This window comes from Amblyomma mixtum, chromosome 4, assembly GCF_055824585.1.
Source record: "Amblyomma mixtum isolate Tamu chromosome 4, ASM5582458v1, whole genome shotgun sequence".
NCBI classification, from domain to species: domain Eukaryota; kingdom Metazoa; phylum Arthropoda; class Arachnida; order Ixodida; family Ixodidae; genus Amblyomma; species Amblyomma mixtum.
Window position 1 is genome coordinate 23,580,001 of NC_143015.1, and position 18,199 is coordinate 23,598,199.

General features: G+C 43.1%; 1 protein-coding gene across 1 annotated transcript; it reads left to right on the forward strand.

Moving 5' to 3' along the window:
* Positions 1–4,171: 4,171 nt before the first annotated feature.
* LOC149345886 (uncharacterized) lies at positions 4,172–6,581 on the forward strand. Its single transcript, XM_089586266.1, has one exon. The coding sequence runs from the start codon at positions 4,709–4,711 to the stop codon at positions 5,924–5,926; it is 1,218 nt and encodes a 405-aa protein (XP_089442392.1). The 5' UTR covers positions 4,172–4,708; the 3' UTR covers positions 5,927–6,581.
* The last annotated feature ends 11,618 nt before the right edge of the window (positions 6,582–18,199 follow it).

The window sequence follows — 18,199 nt, forward strand, 5'->3', positions numbered from 1 at the left end:
TCCTGTTTCTTGTTGCACGTTTGTCCACAACCACTGAATTTTCATGAAGGCAATAGACTGCAATGCCTGGGTTCTCTGCCATCTCATTCAGTACATGATATTTTGTCTGCTGCACCTCATACACCATTATGATACCTCGTGATAATTGAATCTCCGGTGACTGATATTACTAATTATGCTCGCCAGTTCCATTTTGAAGCACATACTAGGTTCTTTAATGCACTTGTTACATTATGCATTTGTGGCGGCTGCCAGACAACTTTTTTGAATAGCTTTATGCCTTTTGGGAGCTATGGTGATTTAAAAAACGCCGGGCAGCTCACCAACCCTGCTAGAAGCGGGCGTGAAGCCGGCTTTGGCAATACTTCCGGCAAGAACACGCAGCTGACCCTTTCTGCTCGAAGGATACGAGCGAACACATTATCATGAAGGGCAATTGCTAGATCTAGATATCCTGGCGAGCATTGTGTGCAATTTTCATGTGTAGATGGCTGCTATAACTTTCCTGCAATAAAACGTTTTCTAGGAGCGTCTCCCCTTAATCTTTAAGTTATTTATTCTAGTCATTTTCATGATGTGCATTGGCTCCTGTAGCAGGAAATTCTTATCCTGTTTCTTGTTGCACTTTTGTCCACAACCACTGAATTTTCATGAAGGTAATAGACTGCAATGCCTGGGTTCTCTGCCATCTCATTCAGTACATGATATTTTGTCTGCTGCACCTCATACACCATTATGATACCTCATGATAATTGGATCTCCAGTGACTGATATTACTAATTATGCTCGCCATTTCCATTTTGAAGCACATACTAGGTTCTTTAATGCAGTTGTTACATTATGCATTTGTGGCGGCTGCGAGAGAACTTTATTGAACAGCCTTATGCCTCTTGGCAGCAATGGTGATTTAAAAAACGCCGGGCAGCTCACCAACCCTCCTAGAAGCGGGCGTGAAGCCGGCTTTGGCAATACTTCCGGCAGGAGCACGCAGCTGACCCTTTCTATCAAGAAGGGCAATTGCTAGATCTAGATATCCTGGCCAGCATTGTGTGCAATTTTCATCTATACATGGCTCCGATAACTTTCCTGCAATAAAAAGTTTTCTAGGAGCGTCTCCCCTTAATCTATTAGTTATTTATTCTAATCATTTTCATGATGTGCATTGGCTCCTGTAGCAGGAAATTCTTATCCTGTTTCTTGTTGCACTTTTGTCCACAACCACTGAATTTTCATGAAGGTCATAGACTGCAATGCCTGGGTTCTCTGCCGTCTCATTCAGTACATGATATTTTGTCTGCTGCACCTCATACACCATTATTACACCTCATGATAATTGAATCTCCAGTGACTCATATTACTAATTATGCTCGCCAGTTCCATTTTGAAGCACATACTAGATTATTTAATGCACTTGTTACATTATGCATTTGTGGCGGCTGCCAGACAACTTTATCGAATAGCTTTATGCCTTTTGGGAGCTATGGTGATTTAAAAAACGCCGGGCAGCTCACCAACCCTGCTAGAAGCGGGCGTGAAGCCGGCTTTGGCAATACTTCCGGCAAGAACACGCAGCTGACCCTTTCTGCTCGAAGGATACGAGCGAACACATTATCATGAAGGGCAATTGCTAGATCTAGATATCCTGGCGAGCATTGTGTGCAATTTTCATGTGTAGATGGCTGCTATAACTTTCCTGCAATAAAAAGTTTTCTAGGAGCGTCTCCCCTTAATCTTTAAGTTATTTATTCTAGTCATTTCCATGATGTGCATTGGCTCCTGTAGCAGGAAATTCTTATCCTGTTTCTTGTCGCACTTTTGTCCACAACCACTGAATTTTCATGAAGGTAATAGACTGCAATGCCTGGGTTCTCTGCCATCTCATTCAGTACATGATATTTTGTCTGCTGCACCTCATACACCATTATGATACCTCATGATAATTGGATCTCCAGTGACTGATATTACTAATGATGCTCGCCAGTTCCATTTTGAAGCACATACTAGGTTCTTTAATGCAGTTGTTACATTATGCATTTGTGGCGGCTGCGAGACAACTTTATTGAACAGCCTTATGCCTCTTGGGAGCAATGGTGATTTAAAAAACGCCGGGCAGCTCACCAACCCTCCTAGAAGCGGGCGTGAAGCCGGCTTTGGCAATACTTCCGGCAGGAACACGCAGCTGACCCTTTCTATCAAGAAGGGCAATTGCTAGATCTAGATATCCTGGCCAGCATTGTGTGCAATTTTCATCTATATATGGCTGCAATAACTTTCCTGCAATAAAACGTTTTCTAGGAGCGTCTCCCCTTAATCTATTAGTTATTTATTCTAATCATTTTCATGATGTGCATTGGCTCCTGTAGCAGGAAATTCTTATCCTGTTTCTTGTTGCACATTTGTCCACAACCACTGAATTTTCATGAAGGTAATAGACTGCAATGCCTGGGTTCTCTGCCATCTCATTCAGTACATGATATTTTGTCTGCTGCACCTCATACACCATTATGATACCTCATGATAATTGGATCTCCAGTGACTGATATTACTAATGATGCTCGCCAGTTCCATTTTGAAGCACATACTAGGTTCTTTAATGCACTTGTTACATTATGCATTTGTGGCGGCTGCCAGACAACTTTATTGAACAGCCTTATGCGTCTTGGGAGCTATGGTGATGTAAAAAACGCCGGGCAGCTCACCAACCCTGCTAGAAGCGGGCGTGAAGCCGGCTTTGGCAATACTTCCGGCAGGAACACGCAGCTGACCCTTTCTACTCGAAGGATACGAGCGAAGACATTATCATGAAGGGCAATATCTAGATCTAGATATCCTGCCAAGCATTGCGTGCAATTTTCATGTATATATATGGCTGCAATAACTTTCCTGCAATAAAACGTTTTCTAGGAGCGTCTCTCCTTAATGTATTAGTTATTTATTCTAATCATTTTCATGATGTGCATTGGCTCCTGTAGCAGGAAATTCTTATCCTGTTTCTTGTTGCACTTTTGTCCACAACCACTGAATTTTCATGAAGGTAATACACTGCAATGCCTGGGTTCTCTGCCATCTCATTCAGTACATGATATTTTGTCTGCTGCACCTCATACACCATTATTATACCTCATGATAATTGAATCTCCAGTGACTCATATTACTAATTATTCTCGCCAGTTGCATTTTGAAGCACATACTCGATTCTTGAATGCACTTGTTACATTATGCATTTGTGGTGACTGCCAGACAACTTTATTGAACAGCTTTATGCCTTTTGGGAGCTATGGTGATTTCAAAAACGCCGGGCAGCTCACCAACCCTGCAAGAAGCGGGCGTGAAGCCGGCTTTGGCAATACTTCCGGCAAGAACACGCAGCTGACCCTTTCTGCTCGAAGGATACGAGCGAACACATTATCATGAAGGGCAATTGCTAGATCTAGATATCCTGGCGAGCATTGTGTGCAATTTTCATGTATAGATGGCTGCTATAACTTTCCTCCAATAAAAAGCTTTCTAGGAGCGTCTCCCCTTAATCTTTAAGTTATTTATTCTAATCATTTTCATGATGTGCATTGGCTCCTGTAGCAGGAAATTCTTATCCCGTTTCTTGTTGCACTTTTGTCCACAACCACTGAATTTTCATGAAGGTAATAGACTGCAATGCCTGGGTTCTCTGCCATCTCATTCAGTACATGATATTTTGTCTGCTGCACCTCATACATCATTATGATACCTCGTGATAATTGAATCTCCAGTGACTGATATTACTAATTATGCTCGCCAGTTCCATTTTGAAGCACATACTAGGTTCTTTAATGCACTTGTTACATTATGCATTTGTGGCGGCTGCCAGACAACTTTATTGAACAGCCTTATCGGTCTTCGGAGCTATGGTGATTTAAAAAACATCGGGCAGCTCACCAACCCTGCTAGAAGCGGGCGTGAAGCCGGCTTTGGCAATACTTCCGGCAGGAACACGCAACTGACCCTTTCTACTGAAAGGATACGAGCGAACACATTATCAAGAAGGGCAATTGCTAGATCTAGATATCCTGGCCAGCATTGTGTGCAGTTTTCATGTATATATGGCTGCAATAACTTTCCTGCAATAAAACGTTTTCTAGGAGCGTCTCTCCTTAATCAATTAGTTATTTATTCTAATCTCCCCGCAGGGAGGCGTCTGCAGCATGCAGACGTTGGTGAGTGGCGACACCACGGGGTTAACCCGAGCATCCGCAGGGACATCCCCGCAGGGGGATGATGGTGAACAATGCGTCACCACGGACCCGAGCATCCGCGCTTAGCCGTGCGTGGCATCGCCGTGTCCGGGGAAAAGGGGATCCTGGTGGTTGAGCCGATGCCGAGCGTTTGGACCCTTAAGGCCCCTCGGCGGAGGCAACACACCACTTTGGCCCCAGCTTCCTGTAGACGGCACCTCCGGCCTGACCCGACCGGGGGAAATCGGCAGTCGCCTTTTCCTGTTCTCTTCTCCATCTTTCACTTTCCTATCTCCTTTCTTACAACTCTCCTGTATCCTCCTCTTTTCTTCGTTTTTCCTCTTTTTCCTGGCGGCGAGGGTTAACCGTGTGTGACCAACTACCCTGAGTTGAGTCATATTAGGTTATAGTTAAGGTGTACAGCTGGCGTGGGCAGGACTTTCTTTCAAGTTCCTGTCGCGTCCCCTTGTTGGGCTCCATGGTGGGTGGCTGGCACCATGACCGAAAAACATCAATTTTTTATGGCTCCCCCCCTTTCCAAACCTGATCGCCCTCAAAAAAGAGTGCGGACCGAAGTGACTAATCAATACTTTCAGAAATCGAAAGAAACGTTCCCAAAGTTTCATGTTGTTCACAGTGAAGCAACAGAAAAGACTGCCCGAACAATATCCCCATTCATAGTAACAAGAACCCTAACCAGTGCCTTAGGCACAGGTTACAAGCTAAAAAAAATGCCTAGCGGTGACCTCCTACTAGAACTGAAAGACAACGACCAATATTCTAAACTGTCCAACTTGATGTCCATTGGGGATATACCTGTCTCAATTACTGCACATCGATCTTTGAACACCGTCCGGGGAGTGATCTCCGAAATCGATTTCCTTGAACTCACAGAAGAAGAAATGCTCGAAGGTCTGAAAGACCAGAATGTCATCAATGTTCACCGCATTAAGATTAGAAAGGAAAACAAAGAAATAGCAACAAAACATCTTGTCCTCACGTTCAGCTCAAGCATACTACCTGAATCAATAGAAGTTGGTTACCTCAAAATAAATGTCCGACACTATATCCCAAACCCGCGACGGTGTTTCAACTGCCAGCGATACGGTCATGGCTCACAGAGCTGCCGTGGCCGAAAAACATGTGCAAAATGCGCATCAAACGAACACGTTTCTGAAAACTGTGAAGCATCAGCACTTCGGTGCGCAAACTGTGATGGTGATCATCCCTCCTATTCCAGATCATGTCCATCATGGAAAAGTGAAAAAGAAATAATAACAATGAAGACAAAGCAAAACATAACTTTCAAGGAAGCACGACAACTTTTTCATGCAAAGAACACGTTCAACTTCACAGCAAGAACAAACTTCGCTGATGTGGTGCGCGGGGGCGCTGCACCGCACCGCGTTCCGGCCACTGCCCAGGCAAAGCCTCAGGCAGGGCCATCTGCGCCCCCGGCAGGGTCAGCAAACGCTGCCTTGCCACCCCCCGAAAAGGTCTTGCCGTCCCCTGAGTCGGCAGACGATCAGACCACCCCCTCTAGGAGGAGGTCTGAAGTTCGTACACGCGCGGCATCCCCGCGGGCCTCCAGCGCCTCCGCCGAGGCGATGGATGTATCACCCGGCACGCTCGCCCTGCACGGGCGGCAAAGCTCACTTGACCGCCAAAATAAAGGAAGGACCCGAATCACGGGTCCCCCTAAACCAGAAACCTAGGTTCCCACTTTTCCTTAAAAAATCCACAGAAAATGGCGTTCCTTATACAGTGGAACTGCCGTGGACTTTTCCATAACTACAGTGACATAAAAGATCTTTTAGACACTTTCTCCCCTGTGGCGTTATGCCTACAGGAAACGAACCTAGGTCCTAAACACAAGAATTTTTTGAAGAAATACAAAGTCTTTCGTTCTGACAGAGAGCAAACTAGCAGGCTCTCTGGAGGTGTTGCTATTGTCATCCAAGGCGGGGTTGCAACTCGCGAAATCAAACTTCAAACTAACTATGAAGCTGTTGCAGTCACCGTCCTACATTTCAAAACAATTACAATATGTTCTGTATATCTCGGGCCACACCAAACAGTTACACTTAATGACTTGGAAACACTTTTAGAACAGCTGCCAGAGCCATATCTGGTAGTTGGGGATTTTAATGCCCACTCTGTTTTTTGGGGAAGTGAACAGACTGACACTAGAGGTCGTGTTTTAGAAGATTTTATTTTGTGCAACGACGTTTGCCTGCTGAACACAGGTAAACCTACGTATTGTTACCCTGCCTCAGGAAAAATGAGTTGCATAGACTTGTCTTTTAGTTCACCCTCCGTTTTTACTGATTTTAATTGGGATGTTCTCCAAAATCCGTACGGAAGTGATCACCTTCCTATTGTAATTAGCTTGTCATCACCACCATCAATCATTCCTAGCAAACCACGTCGTTGGAAGCTCCACGTAGCTGACTGGGCACTATTTCAGGAAAAGGCCGCACTGGATAAAATTTTTTCGGATGATCTTAGTGTAGACGATCTCAACGAAATAATTACAACTTGTATTATAACTGCTGCGCGCGTAGCCATTCCTCAGTCTTCGGGAGCGGTACGCCAAAACCACAAGGTTTGGTACAACCAAGACTGCAGAGATGCAAAAAAGAAGCAGAACAAAGCCTGGGGAACTTTTCGCAGGTATCCAACAGCTGAGAACCTCATAAGATTTAAAAAAGCCCGCGCAAAAGCACGACATATCCGTCGTAATGCGGAAAAAAACTCATGGCAAAGCTACATATCATCCATAAGCAGTTCCGTCACATCAAAAAAAATGTGGGAGCAAGTTCGCAAACTGAATGGCAGCTTCTCCCCTTTCACAATTCCCTTTCTTACAGACCCTGGTGCACAAACAAGTATAGCAGAACAAGCAGACATCTTAGGCGAACATTTCTCTAACGTTTCGAGCTCTTCACACTACACACAAGAATTTCTACAATACAAAAACACATCTGAGAAACAAAGACTCCCTAAAAGCGCCTGCACAAATGAAGCATACAATAGTCTCATTACAATTCATGAAATAAACAGAGTTTTATCTGCTGGGAAACAGACCGCGCCCGGCCCTGATCAAATTCATTATCAAATGCTGGCACATCTTTCTCAGCCGTCTGTAGAAGCACTTTTGAGTTTTTTCAACAAAATATGGGTGTCAGGAAAAATACCTGAAGCATGGAAAAAGGCCATTATTGTACCATTCTTGAAACCCGGAAAACCACCAACCTCCCCCAACAGTTACAGGCCCATAGCCCTCACAAGCTGTCTCGCAAAATCGTTCGAAAGCGTCGTTAACATTAGGCTGATGTTTGTCCTTAGAAGCCGTGAACTTCTCGACATCCACCAATGCGGTTTCAAAAAATCTTGTTCAACAACTGACCATCTCGTCCGCCTGGAAAATACAGTTAGAGAAGCATTCATACATAAACAACACTGCCTAGCAATATTTTTTGATATGGAGAAAGCATATGACACCACTTGGAGGTTTGGCATACTCCGTGACCTAGCGGACCTGGGTATCCGCGGAAGGATGCTGAACTGCTTAAAAGACTTCCTTTCTGAGCGTTCCTTTCATGTACGCCTAGGTTCCACCCTTTCCAAAAAATTCGTTCAGGAGAATGGGGTTCCGCAGGGGTGTATTTTAAGTACTACCCTCTTTCTCGTGAAAATAAATTCCATAGCCAAGATATTTCCAAAGTCCATTATGCATTCTTTATATGTCGATGACCTTCAAATAGCATGTACATCGTCCAGCCTACCAACCTGTGAACGACAGATACAACTGATATTAAACCGACTTTCGGTTTGGGCAGACAAAAATGGGTTTAAGTTCTCCCCACATAAAACAGTTGCTGTCCTTTTCTCGCTCAAAAGAGGTTTGCAGACTGATCCCACCTTGCATTTAAATGACACCGTACTTCCAGTAAAACATGAACATACATTTTTGGGCGTAACATTTGACAAGAAACTCTCATTTCTGCCACACATAAGTATGATCAAAAAGAAAGCCTCCCAATCCCTGAATATACTCAAAATACTGTCACGAAAGCGGTGGGGATCTGATAGAAAATGTCTTTTGCAAATATACCGGTCTGTAGTACGCTCCACCCTAGATTATGGATGCGTTGTGTATGGCTCTGCGAGGCCATCATATCTGAAGAGACTGGACCCAGTACATAACCTTGGTTTACGTCTCTCAACAGGTGCATATAGAACATCCCCGATAAGTAGTCTCTATGTAGAAACCAATGAACCCTCCCTTATAGATAGAAGAACAATGCTCACTTGCGCATACGTCCTGAAAATCCGTTCCCTACCGAAACACCTCTGTTATTCCATAGTTACAAAGTGCACCTCCAGAACACTGTTCAACAACAGACCCCAGTCAATCAGACGTCTACTACTACGCTTCGAGGATAGTTGCCAGAGTCTAGGATTACTGGATACCCTTCCTGACATCACCTCAATGCACGACCCACTGCCCCCATGGTACAGCCTGCCCACTGTATGTGACCTTACATTAACGCGTTTTCAGAAAAAACAAACGCCGCGCGAGCACATACTACAGGAATACTTGACATTGCAAGAAAAATATGCTTACCACACAGAATTTTACACAGACGGCTCAAAAACAACGGATTATGTAGGAAGTGCGGTAGTACAAGGGGACTGGAAAAAAATTGTAAGACTGCCAAACTGTACGTCCATTTTTACCGCCGAATGTTATGCTGTTTCTGTAGCTGTTGATAGAATATTAAGTAACAGTATCGAAAAGAGCATCATCTACACAGATTCACTCAGCCTGCTCACCGCTTTACATCCGCAAAATGCAGTTGAACCATTAATAGGGAGCATAATACACAACATAGAAAAAATCACAACACAGGGGCACACAATCAAATTCTGCTGGGTGCCGAGCCATATTGGAATAGTCGGAAATGAAAGAGCCGACTCGTACGCTGCAGAAGCTCACAGTCACGAAATCAGAAAAGTCAGTACGCCGTATAGAGACTGCATGAAATTAATACATTCTAACTTGAAAGCTAAATGGCAGACAACTTGGGACAATGAAATAAACAAGCTGCATTATGTAAAACCTGTTCTAGGGGAATGGAAGACCTGTACGCACCAGGAGCGTTTTAAGGAGGTAATTTTATGTCGGCTCCGCATAGGACACACACACCTGACACATAACTTCCTAATGACAAAACAAGACAAGCCTCTTTGCGAAACATGTGGAGATGAACTCACACTAATCCATATTTTAATATCATGTTCAGAACTCGAAACACTAAGAAAAAAGCACTTCACTCAATTTTATAACGAACACATTCCTCTCCATCCAATGCTAATCTTGGGTGACAATGCATTTGTAGATATAAGTTTCGTTTTTAGCTTTTTAAGAGAAGCTGGTTTTCTCGATAAACTATAAATTTTAACCTATTGCCTTATTTGTTTTTGAAACACCCCAGCCACTTTCTCACTCCTGAGAAGATGGCTGAGGTCCCTATCCCATCGGTTCGGGGCCTCGGGATCCTTGCTCAGCCAAGGATGGCTGCTGAGGTTACCGAACCCCTTTAAAGCTTTTACCATAAGTCAGTTTTAAAATTTTGTCTTATATTTTTACTAGGTTGCATGAATTAACTTTTTAGGCCCTTTACACCGCCGTTCATTTAGACTCTTGTATAACATCCTACATAAAACAATTTTCGATACCCTGAGCTTGGCGCATGATAGCCTCAGTCGCTTATGCGCCATAAAACCCAACACAACACAAACACAAACATTTATTCTAATCATTTTCAAGATGTGCATTGGCTCCTGTAGCAGGAAATTCTTATCCTGTTTCTTGTTGCACTTTTGCCCACAACCACTGAATTTTCATGAAGGTCATAGACTGCAATGCCTGGGTTCTCTCCCATCTCATTCAGTACATGATATTTTGTCTGGTGCACCTCATACACCATTACTATACCTCATGATAATTGAATCTCCAGTGACTCATATTACTAATTATGCTCGCCAGTTGCATTTTGAAGCACATACTAGGTTCTTTAATGCACTTGTTACATTATGCATTTGTGGCGGCTGCCAGACAACATTACTGATCATTATGCGTCTTGGGAGCTATGGTGATTTCAAAAACGCTGGGCAGCTCACCAACCCTGCAAGAAGCGGGCGTGAAGCCGGCTTTGGCAATACTTCCGCCAAGAACACGCAGCTGACCCTTTCTGCTCGAAGGATACGAGCGAACACATTATCATGAAGGGCAATTGCTAGATCTAGATATCCTGGCGAGCATTGTGTGCAATTTTCATGTATAGATGGCTGCTATAACTTTCCTCCAATAAAAAGCTTTCTAGGAGCGTCTCCCCTTAATCTTTAAGTTATTTATTCTAATCATTTTCATGATGTGCATTGGCTCCTGTAGCAGGAAATTCTTATCCTGTTTCTTGTTGCACTTTTGTCCACAACCACTGAATTTTCATGAAGGTAATAGACTGGAATGCCTGGGTTCTCTGCCATCTCATTCAGTACATGATATTTTGTCTGCTGCACCTCATACACCATTATGATGCCTCGTGATACTTGAATCTCCAGTGACTGATATTACTAGGTATGCTCGCCAGTTCCATTTTGAAGCACATACTAGGTTCTTTAACGCACTTGTTACATTATGCATTTGTGGCGGCTGCCAGACAACTTTATTGAACAGCCTTATGCGTCTTGGGAGCTATGGGGATGTATAAAACGCCGGGCAGCTCACCAACCCTGCTAGAAGCGGGCGTGAAGCCGGCTTTGGCAATACTTCCGGCAGGAACGCGCAACTGACCCTTTCTACTCAAAGGATACGAGCGAACACATTATCAAGAAGGGCAATTGCTAGATCTAGATATCCTGGCCAGCATTGTGTGCAGTTTTCATGTATATATGGCTGCAATAACTTTCCTGCAATAAAACGTTTTCTAGGAGCGTCTCTCCTTAATCAATTAGTTATTTATTCTAATCATTTTCAAGATGTGCATTGGCTCCTGTAGCAGGAAATTCTTATCCTGTTTCTTGTTGCACTTTTGTCCACAACCACTGAATTTTCATGAAGGCAATAGACTGGAATGCCTGGGTTCTCTGCCATCTCATTCAGTACATGATATTTTGTCTGCTGCACCTCATACACCATTATGATGCCTCGTGATACTTGAATCTCCAGTGACTGATATTACTAGGTATGCTCGCCAGTTCCATTTTGAAGCACATACTAGGTTCTTTAACGCACTTGTTACATTATGCATTTGTGGCGGCTGCCAGACAACTTTATTGAACAGCCTTATCCGTCTTGGGAGCTATGGGGATGTATAAAACGCCGGGCAGCTCACCAACCCTGCTAGAAGCGGGCGTGAAGCCGGCTTTGGCAATACTTCCGGCAGGAACGCGCAACTGACCCTTTCTACTCAAAGGATACGAGCGAACACATTATCAAGAAGGGCAATTGCTAGATCTAGATATCCTGGCGAGCATTGTGTGCAATTTTCATGTATAGATGGCTGCTATAACTTTCCTGCTATAAAAAGTTTTCTAGAAGCGTCTCCCCTTAATCTTTTAGTTGTTTATTCTAATCATTTTCATGATGTGCATTGGCTCCTGTAGCAGGAAATTCTTTTCCTGTTTCTTGTTGCACTTTTGTCCACAACCACTGAATTTTCATTAAGGTAATAGACTGCAAAGCCTGGGTTCTCTGCCGTCTCATTCAGTACATGATATTTTGTCTGCTGCACCTCATACACCATTATTATACCTCATGATAATTGAATCTCCAGTGACTCATATTACTAATTATGCTCGCCAGTTGCATTTTTAAGCACATACCAGATTCTTTAATGCACTTGTTACATTATGCATTTGTGGTGACTGCCAGACAACTTTATTGAACAGCTTTATGCCTTTTGGGAGCTATGGTGATTTCAAAAACGCCGGGCAGCTCACCAACCCTGCTAGAAGCGGGCGTGAAGCCGGCTTTGGCAATACTTCCGGCAAGAACACGCAGCTGACCCTTTCTGCTCGAAGGATACGAGCGAACACATTATCATGAAGGGCAATTGCTAGATCTAGATATCCTGGCGAGCATTGTGTGCAATTTTCATGTATAGATGGCTGCTATAACTTTCCTGCAATAAAAAGTCTGCTAGGACCGTCTCCCCTTAATGTTTAAGTTATTTATTCTAATCATTTTCATGGTGTGCATTGGCTTGTGTAGCAGGAAATTGTTGTCCTGTTTCTTGTTTCACTTTTGTCCACAACCACTGAATTTTCATGAAGGTCATACACTGCAATGCCTGGGTTCTCTCCCATCTCATTCAGTACATCATATTTTGTCTGCTGCACCTCATACACCATTACTATACCTCATGATAATTGAATCTCCAGTGACTCATATTATTAATTATGCTTGCCAGTTGCATTTTGAAGCACATACTAGGTTGTTTAATGCACTTGTTACATTATGCATTTGTGGCGGCTGCCAGACAACTTTATTGAACAGCTTTATGCCTCTTGGGAGCTATGGTGATTTCAAAAACGCCGCTCAGCTCACCAACCCTGCTAGAAGCGGGCGTGAAGCCGGCTATGGCAATACTTCCGGCAGGAACACGCAGCTGACCCTTTCTACTCGAAGGATACGAGCGAACACATTATCATGAAGGGCAATTGCTAGATCTAGATATCCTGGCGAGCATTGTGTGCAATTTTCATGTATAGATGGCTGCTATAACTTTCCTGCAATAAAAAGTTTTCTAGGAGCGTCTCCCCTTAATCTTTTAGTTGTTTATTCTAATCATTTTCATGATGTGCATTGGCTCCTGTAGCAGGAAATTCTTATCCTGTTTCTTGTTGCACTTTTGTCCACAACCACTGAATTTTCATGAAGGTAATAGACTGCAATGCCTGGGTTCTCTGCCATCTCATTCAGTACATGATATTTTGTCTGCTGCACCTCATACATCATTATGATACCTCTTGATAATTGAATCTCCAGTGACTGATATTACTAATTATGCTCGCCAGTTCCATTTTGAAGCACATACTAGGTTCTTTAATGCACTTGTTACATTATGCATTTATGGCGGCTGCCAGACAACTTTATTGAACAGCCTTATCGGTCTTGGGAGCTATGGTGATTTAAAAAACATCGGGCAGCTCACCAACCCTGCTAGAAGCGGGCGTGAAGCCGGCTTTGGCAATACTTCCGGCAGGAACACGCAACTGACCCTTTATACTCAAAGGATACGAGCGAACACATTATCAAGAAGGGCAATTGCTAGATGTAGATATCCTGGCCAGCATTGTGTGCAGTTTTCATGTATATATGGCTGCAATAACTTTCCTGCAATAAAACGTTTTCTAGGAGCGTCTCTCCTTAATCAATTAGTTATTTATTCTAATCATTTTCATGATGTGCATTGGCTCCTGTAGCCGGAAATTCTTTTCCTGTTTCTTGTTGCACTTTTGTCCACAACCACTGAATTTTCATGAAGGTAATAGACTGCAATGCCTGGGTTCTCTGCCGTCTCATTCAGTACATGATATTTTGTCTGCTGCACCTCATACACCATTATTTTACCTCATGATAATTGAATCTCCAGTGACTCATATTACTAATTATGCTCGCCAGTTGCATGTTGAAGCACATACTAGGTTCTTTAATGCACTTGTTACATTATGCATTTGTGGCGGCTACCAGACAACTTTACTGAACATTATGCGTCTTGGGAGCTATGGTGATTTCAACAACGCCGGGCAGATCACCAACCCTGCTAGAAGCGGGCGTAAAGCCGGCTTTGGCAATACTTCCATCAGGAACACGCAGCTGACCCTTTCTACTCGAAGGATACGAGCGAACACATTATCATGAAGGGCAATTGCTAGATCTAGATATCCTGGCGAGCATTGTGTGCAATTTTCATGTATAGATGGCTGCTATAACTTTCCTGAAATAAAAAGTTTTCTAGGAGCGTCTCCCCTTAATCTTTTAGTTGTTTATTCTAATCATTTTCATGGTGTGCATTGGCTTGTGTAGCAGGAAATTCTTATCCTGTTTCTTGTTACACTTTTGTCCACAACCACTGAATTTTCATGAAGGTAATAGACTGCAATGCCTGGGTTCTCTGCCGTCTCATTCAGTACATGATATTTTGTCTGCTGCACCTCATACACCATTATTATACCTCATGATAATTGAATCTCCAGTGACTCATATTACTAATTATGCTCGCCAGTTGCATTTTGAAGCACATACTAGATTCTTTAATGCACTTGTTGCATTATGCATTTGTGGCGGCTGCCAGAAAACTTTATTGAACAGCTTTATGCCTCTTGGGAGCTATGGTGATTTCAAAAACGCCGGGCAGCTCACCAACCCTGCTAGAAGCGGGCGTGAAGCCGGCTTTGGCAATACTTCCGGCAGGAACACGCAGCTGACCCTTTCTACTCGAAGGATATGAGCGAACACATTATCATGAAGGGCAATTGCTTGATCTAGATATCCTGGCGAGCATTGTGTGCAATTTTCATGTATAGATGGCTGCTATAACTTTCCTGCAATAAAAAGTTTTCTAGGAGCGTCTCCCCTTAATCTTTTAGTTATTTATTCTAATCATTTTCATGATGTGCATTCGCTCCTGTAGCAGGAAATTCTTATCCTGTTTCTTGTTGCACTTTTGTCCACAACCACTGAATTTTCATGAAGGTAATAGACTGCAATGCCTGGGTTCTCTGCCGTCTCATTCAGTACATGATATTTTGTCTGCTGCACCTCATACACCATTATTATACCTCATGATAATTGAATCTCCAGTGACTGATATCACTAATTATGCTCGCCAGTTCCATTTTGAAGCACATACTAGGTTCTTTAATGCACTTGTTACATTATGCATTTGTGGCGACTGCCAGACAACTTTATTGAACAGCCTTATGCCTCTTGGGAGCTATGGTGATTTAAAAAACGCCGGGCAGCTCACCAACCCTGCTAGAAGCGGGCGAGAAGCCGGCTTTGGCAATGCTTCCGGCAGGAACACGCAGCTGACCCTTTCTGTCAAGAAGGGCAATTGCTAGATCTAGATATCCTGGCCAGCATTGTGTGCAATTTTCATGTGTATATGGCTGCAATAACTTTCCTGCAATAAATAGTTTTCTAGGAGCGTCTCCCCTCAATCTATTAGTTATTTATTCTAATCATTTTCATGATGTGCATTGGCTCCTGTAGCAGGAAATTCTTATCCTCTTTCTTGTTGCACTTTTTTCCACAACCACTGAATTTTCATGAAGGTAATAGACTGCAATGCCTGGGTTCTCTGCCATCTCATTCAGTACATGATATTTTGTCTGCTGCACCTCATACACCATTATTATACCTCATGATAATTGAATCTCCAGTGACTGATATTACTAATTATGCTGGCCAGTTCCATTTTGAAGCACATACTAGGTTCTTTAATGCACTTGTTACATTATGCATTTGTGGCGGCTGCCAGACAACTTTATTGAACAGCCTTATGCCTCTTGGGAGCTATGGTGATTTAAAAAACGCCGGGCAGCTCACCAACCCTGCTAGAAGCGGACGTGAAGCCGGCTTTGGCAATGCTTCCGGCAGGAACACGCAACTGACCCTTTCTGTCAAGAAGGGCAATTGCTAGATCTAGATATCCTGGCCAGCATTGTGTGCAATTTTCATGTGTATATGGCTGCAATAGCTTTCCTGCAATAAATAGTTTTCTAGGAGCGTCTCCCCTTAATCTATTAGTTATTTATTCTAATCATTTTCATGATGTGCATTGGCTCCTGTAGCAGGAAATTCTTATCCTGTTTCTTGTTGCACTTTTGTCCACAACCACTGAATTTTCATGAAGGTAATAGACTGCAATGACTGGGCTCTCTGCCGTCTCATTCAGTACATGATATTTTGTCTGCTGCACCTCATACACCATTATTATACCTCATGATAATTGAATCTCCAGTGCCTCATATTACTAATTATGCTCGCCAGTTGCATTTTGAAGCACATACTAGGTTCTTTAATGCACTTGTTACATTATGCATTTGTGGCGGCTGCCAGACAACTTTATTGAACAGCTTTATGCCTCTTGGGAGCTATGGTGATTTCAAAAACGCCGGGCAGCTCACCAACCCTGCTAGAAGCGGGCGTGAAGCCGGCTTTGGCAATACTTCGGGCAGGAACACGCAGCTGACCCTTTCTATCATGAAGGGCAATTGCTAGATCTAGATTTCCTGGCCAGCATTGCGTGCAATTTTCATGTATATATGGCTGCAATAACTTTCCTGCAATAAAAAGTTTTCTAGGAGCGTCTCTCCTTAATCTATAAGTTATTTATTCTAATCATTTTCATGATGTGCATTGGCTCCTGTAGCAGGAAATTCTTATCCTGTTTCTTGTTGCACTTTTGTACACAACCACTGAATTTTCATGAAGGTAATAGACTGCAATGCCTGGGTTCTCTCCCATCTCATTCAGTACATGATATTTTGTCTGCTGCACCTCATACACCATTATGATACCTCATCATAATTGAATCTCCAGTGACTGATATTACTAATTATACTCGCCAGTTCCATTTTGAAGCACATACTAGGTTCTTTAATGCACTTGTTACATTATGCATTTGTGGCGGCTGCCAGACAACTTTATTGAACAGCTTTATGCCTCTTGGGAGCTATGGTGATTTCAAAAACGCCGGGCAGCTCACCAACCCTGCTAGAAGCGGGCGTGATGCCGGCTTTGGCAATACTTCGGGCAGGAACACGCAGCTGACCCTTTCTATCATGAAGGGCAATTGCTAGATCTAGATTTCCTGGCCAGCATTGCGTGCAGTTTTCATGTATATATGGCTGCAATAACTTTCCTGCAATAAAAAGTTTTCTAGGAGCGTCTCTCCTTAATCTATAAGTTATTTATTCTAATCATTTTCATGATGTGCATTGGCTCCTGTAGCAGAAAATTCTTATCCTGTTTCTTGTTGCACTTTTGTACACAACCACTGAATTTTCATGAACGTAATAGACTGCAATGCCTGGGTTCTCTCCCATCTCATTCAGTACATGATATTTTGTCTGCTGCACCTCATACACCATTATGATACCTCATGATAATTGAATCTCCAGTGACTGATATTACTAATTATACTCGCCAGTTCCATTTTGAAGCACATACTAGATTCTTTAATGCACTTGTTACATTATGCATTTGTGGCGGCTGCCAGACAACTTTATTGAACAGCCTTATGCCTCGTGGGAGCTATGGTGATTTAAAAAACGCCGGGCAGCTCACCAACCCTGCTAGAAGCGGGCGTGAAGCCGGCTTTGGCAATACTTCGGGCAGGAACACGCAGCTGACCCTTTCTATCATGAAGGGCAATTGCTAGATCTAGATTTCCTGGCCAGCATTGCGTGCAATTTTCATGTATATATGGCTGCAATAACTTTCCTGCAATAAAAAGTTTTCTAGGAGCGTCTCTCCTTAATCTATAAGTTATTTATTCTAATCATTTTCATGGTGTGCATTGGCTTGTGTAGCAGGAAATTCTTATCCTGTTTCTTGTCGCACTTTTGTCCACAACCACTGAATTTTCATGAAGGTAATAGACTGCAATGACTGTCTCTGCCGTCTCATTCAGTACATGATATTTTGTCTGCTGCACCTCATACACCATTATTATACCTCATGATAATTGAATCTCCAGTGCCTCATATTACTAATTATGCTCGCCAGTTGCATTTTGAAGCACATACTAGGTTCTTTAATGCACTTGTTACATTATGCATTTGTGGTGGCTGCCACACAACTTTATTGAACAGCTTTATGCCTCTTGGGAGCTACGGTGATTTCAAAAACGCCGGGCAGCTCACCAACCCTGCTAGAAGCGGCCGTGAAGCCGGCTTTGGCAATACTT

Excerpts from the sequence above, each read along its gene's own strand:
- LOC149345886 (XM_089586266.1), top strand. The coding sequence starts at position 4,709 with ATGACCGAAAAACATCAATTTTTTATGGCTCCCCCCCTTTCCAAACCT.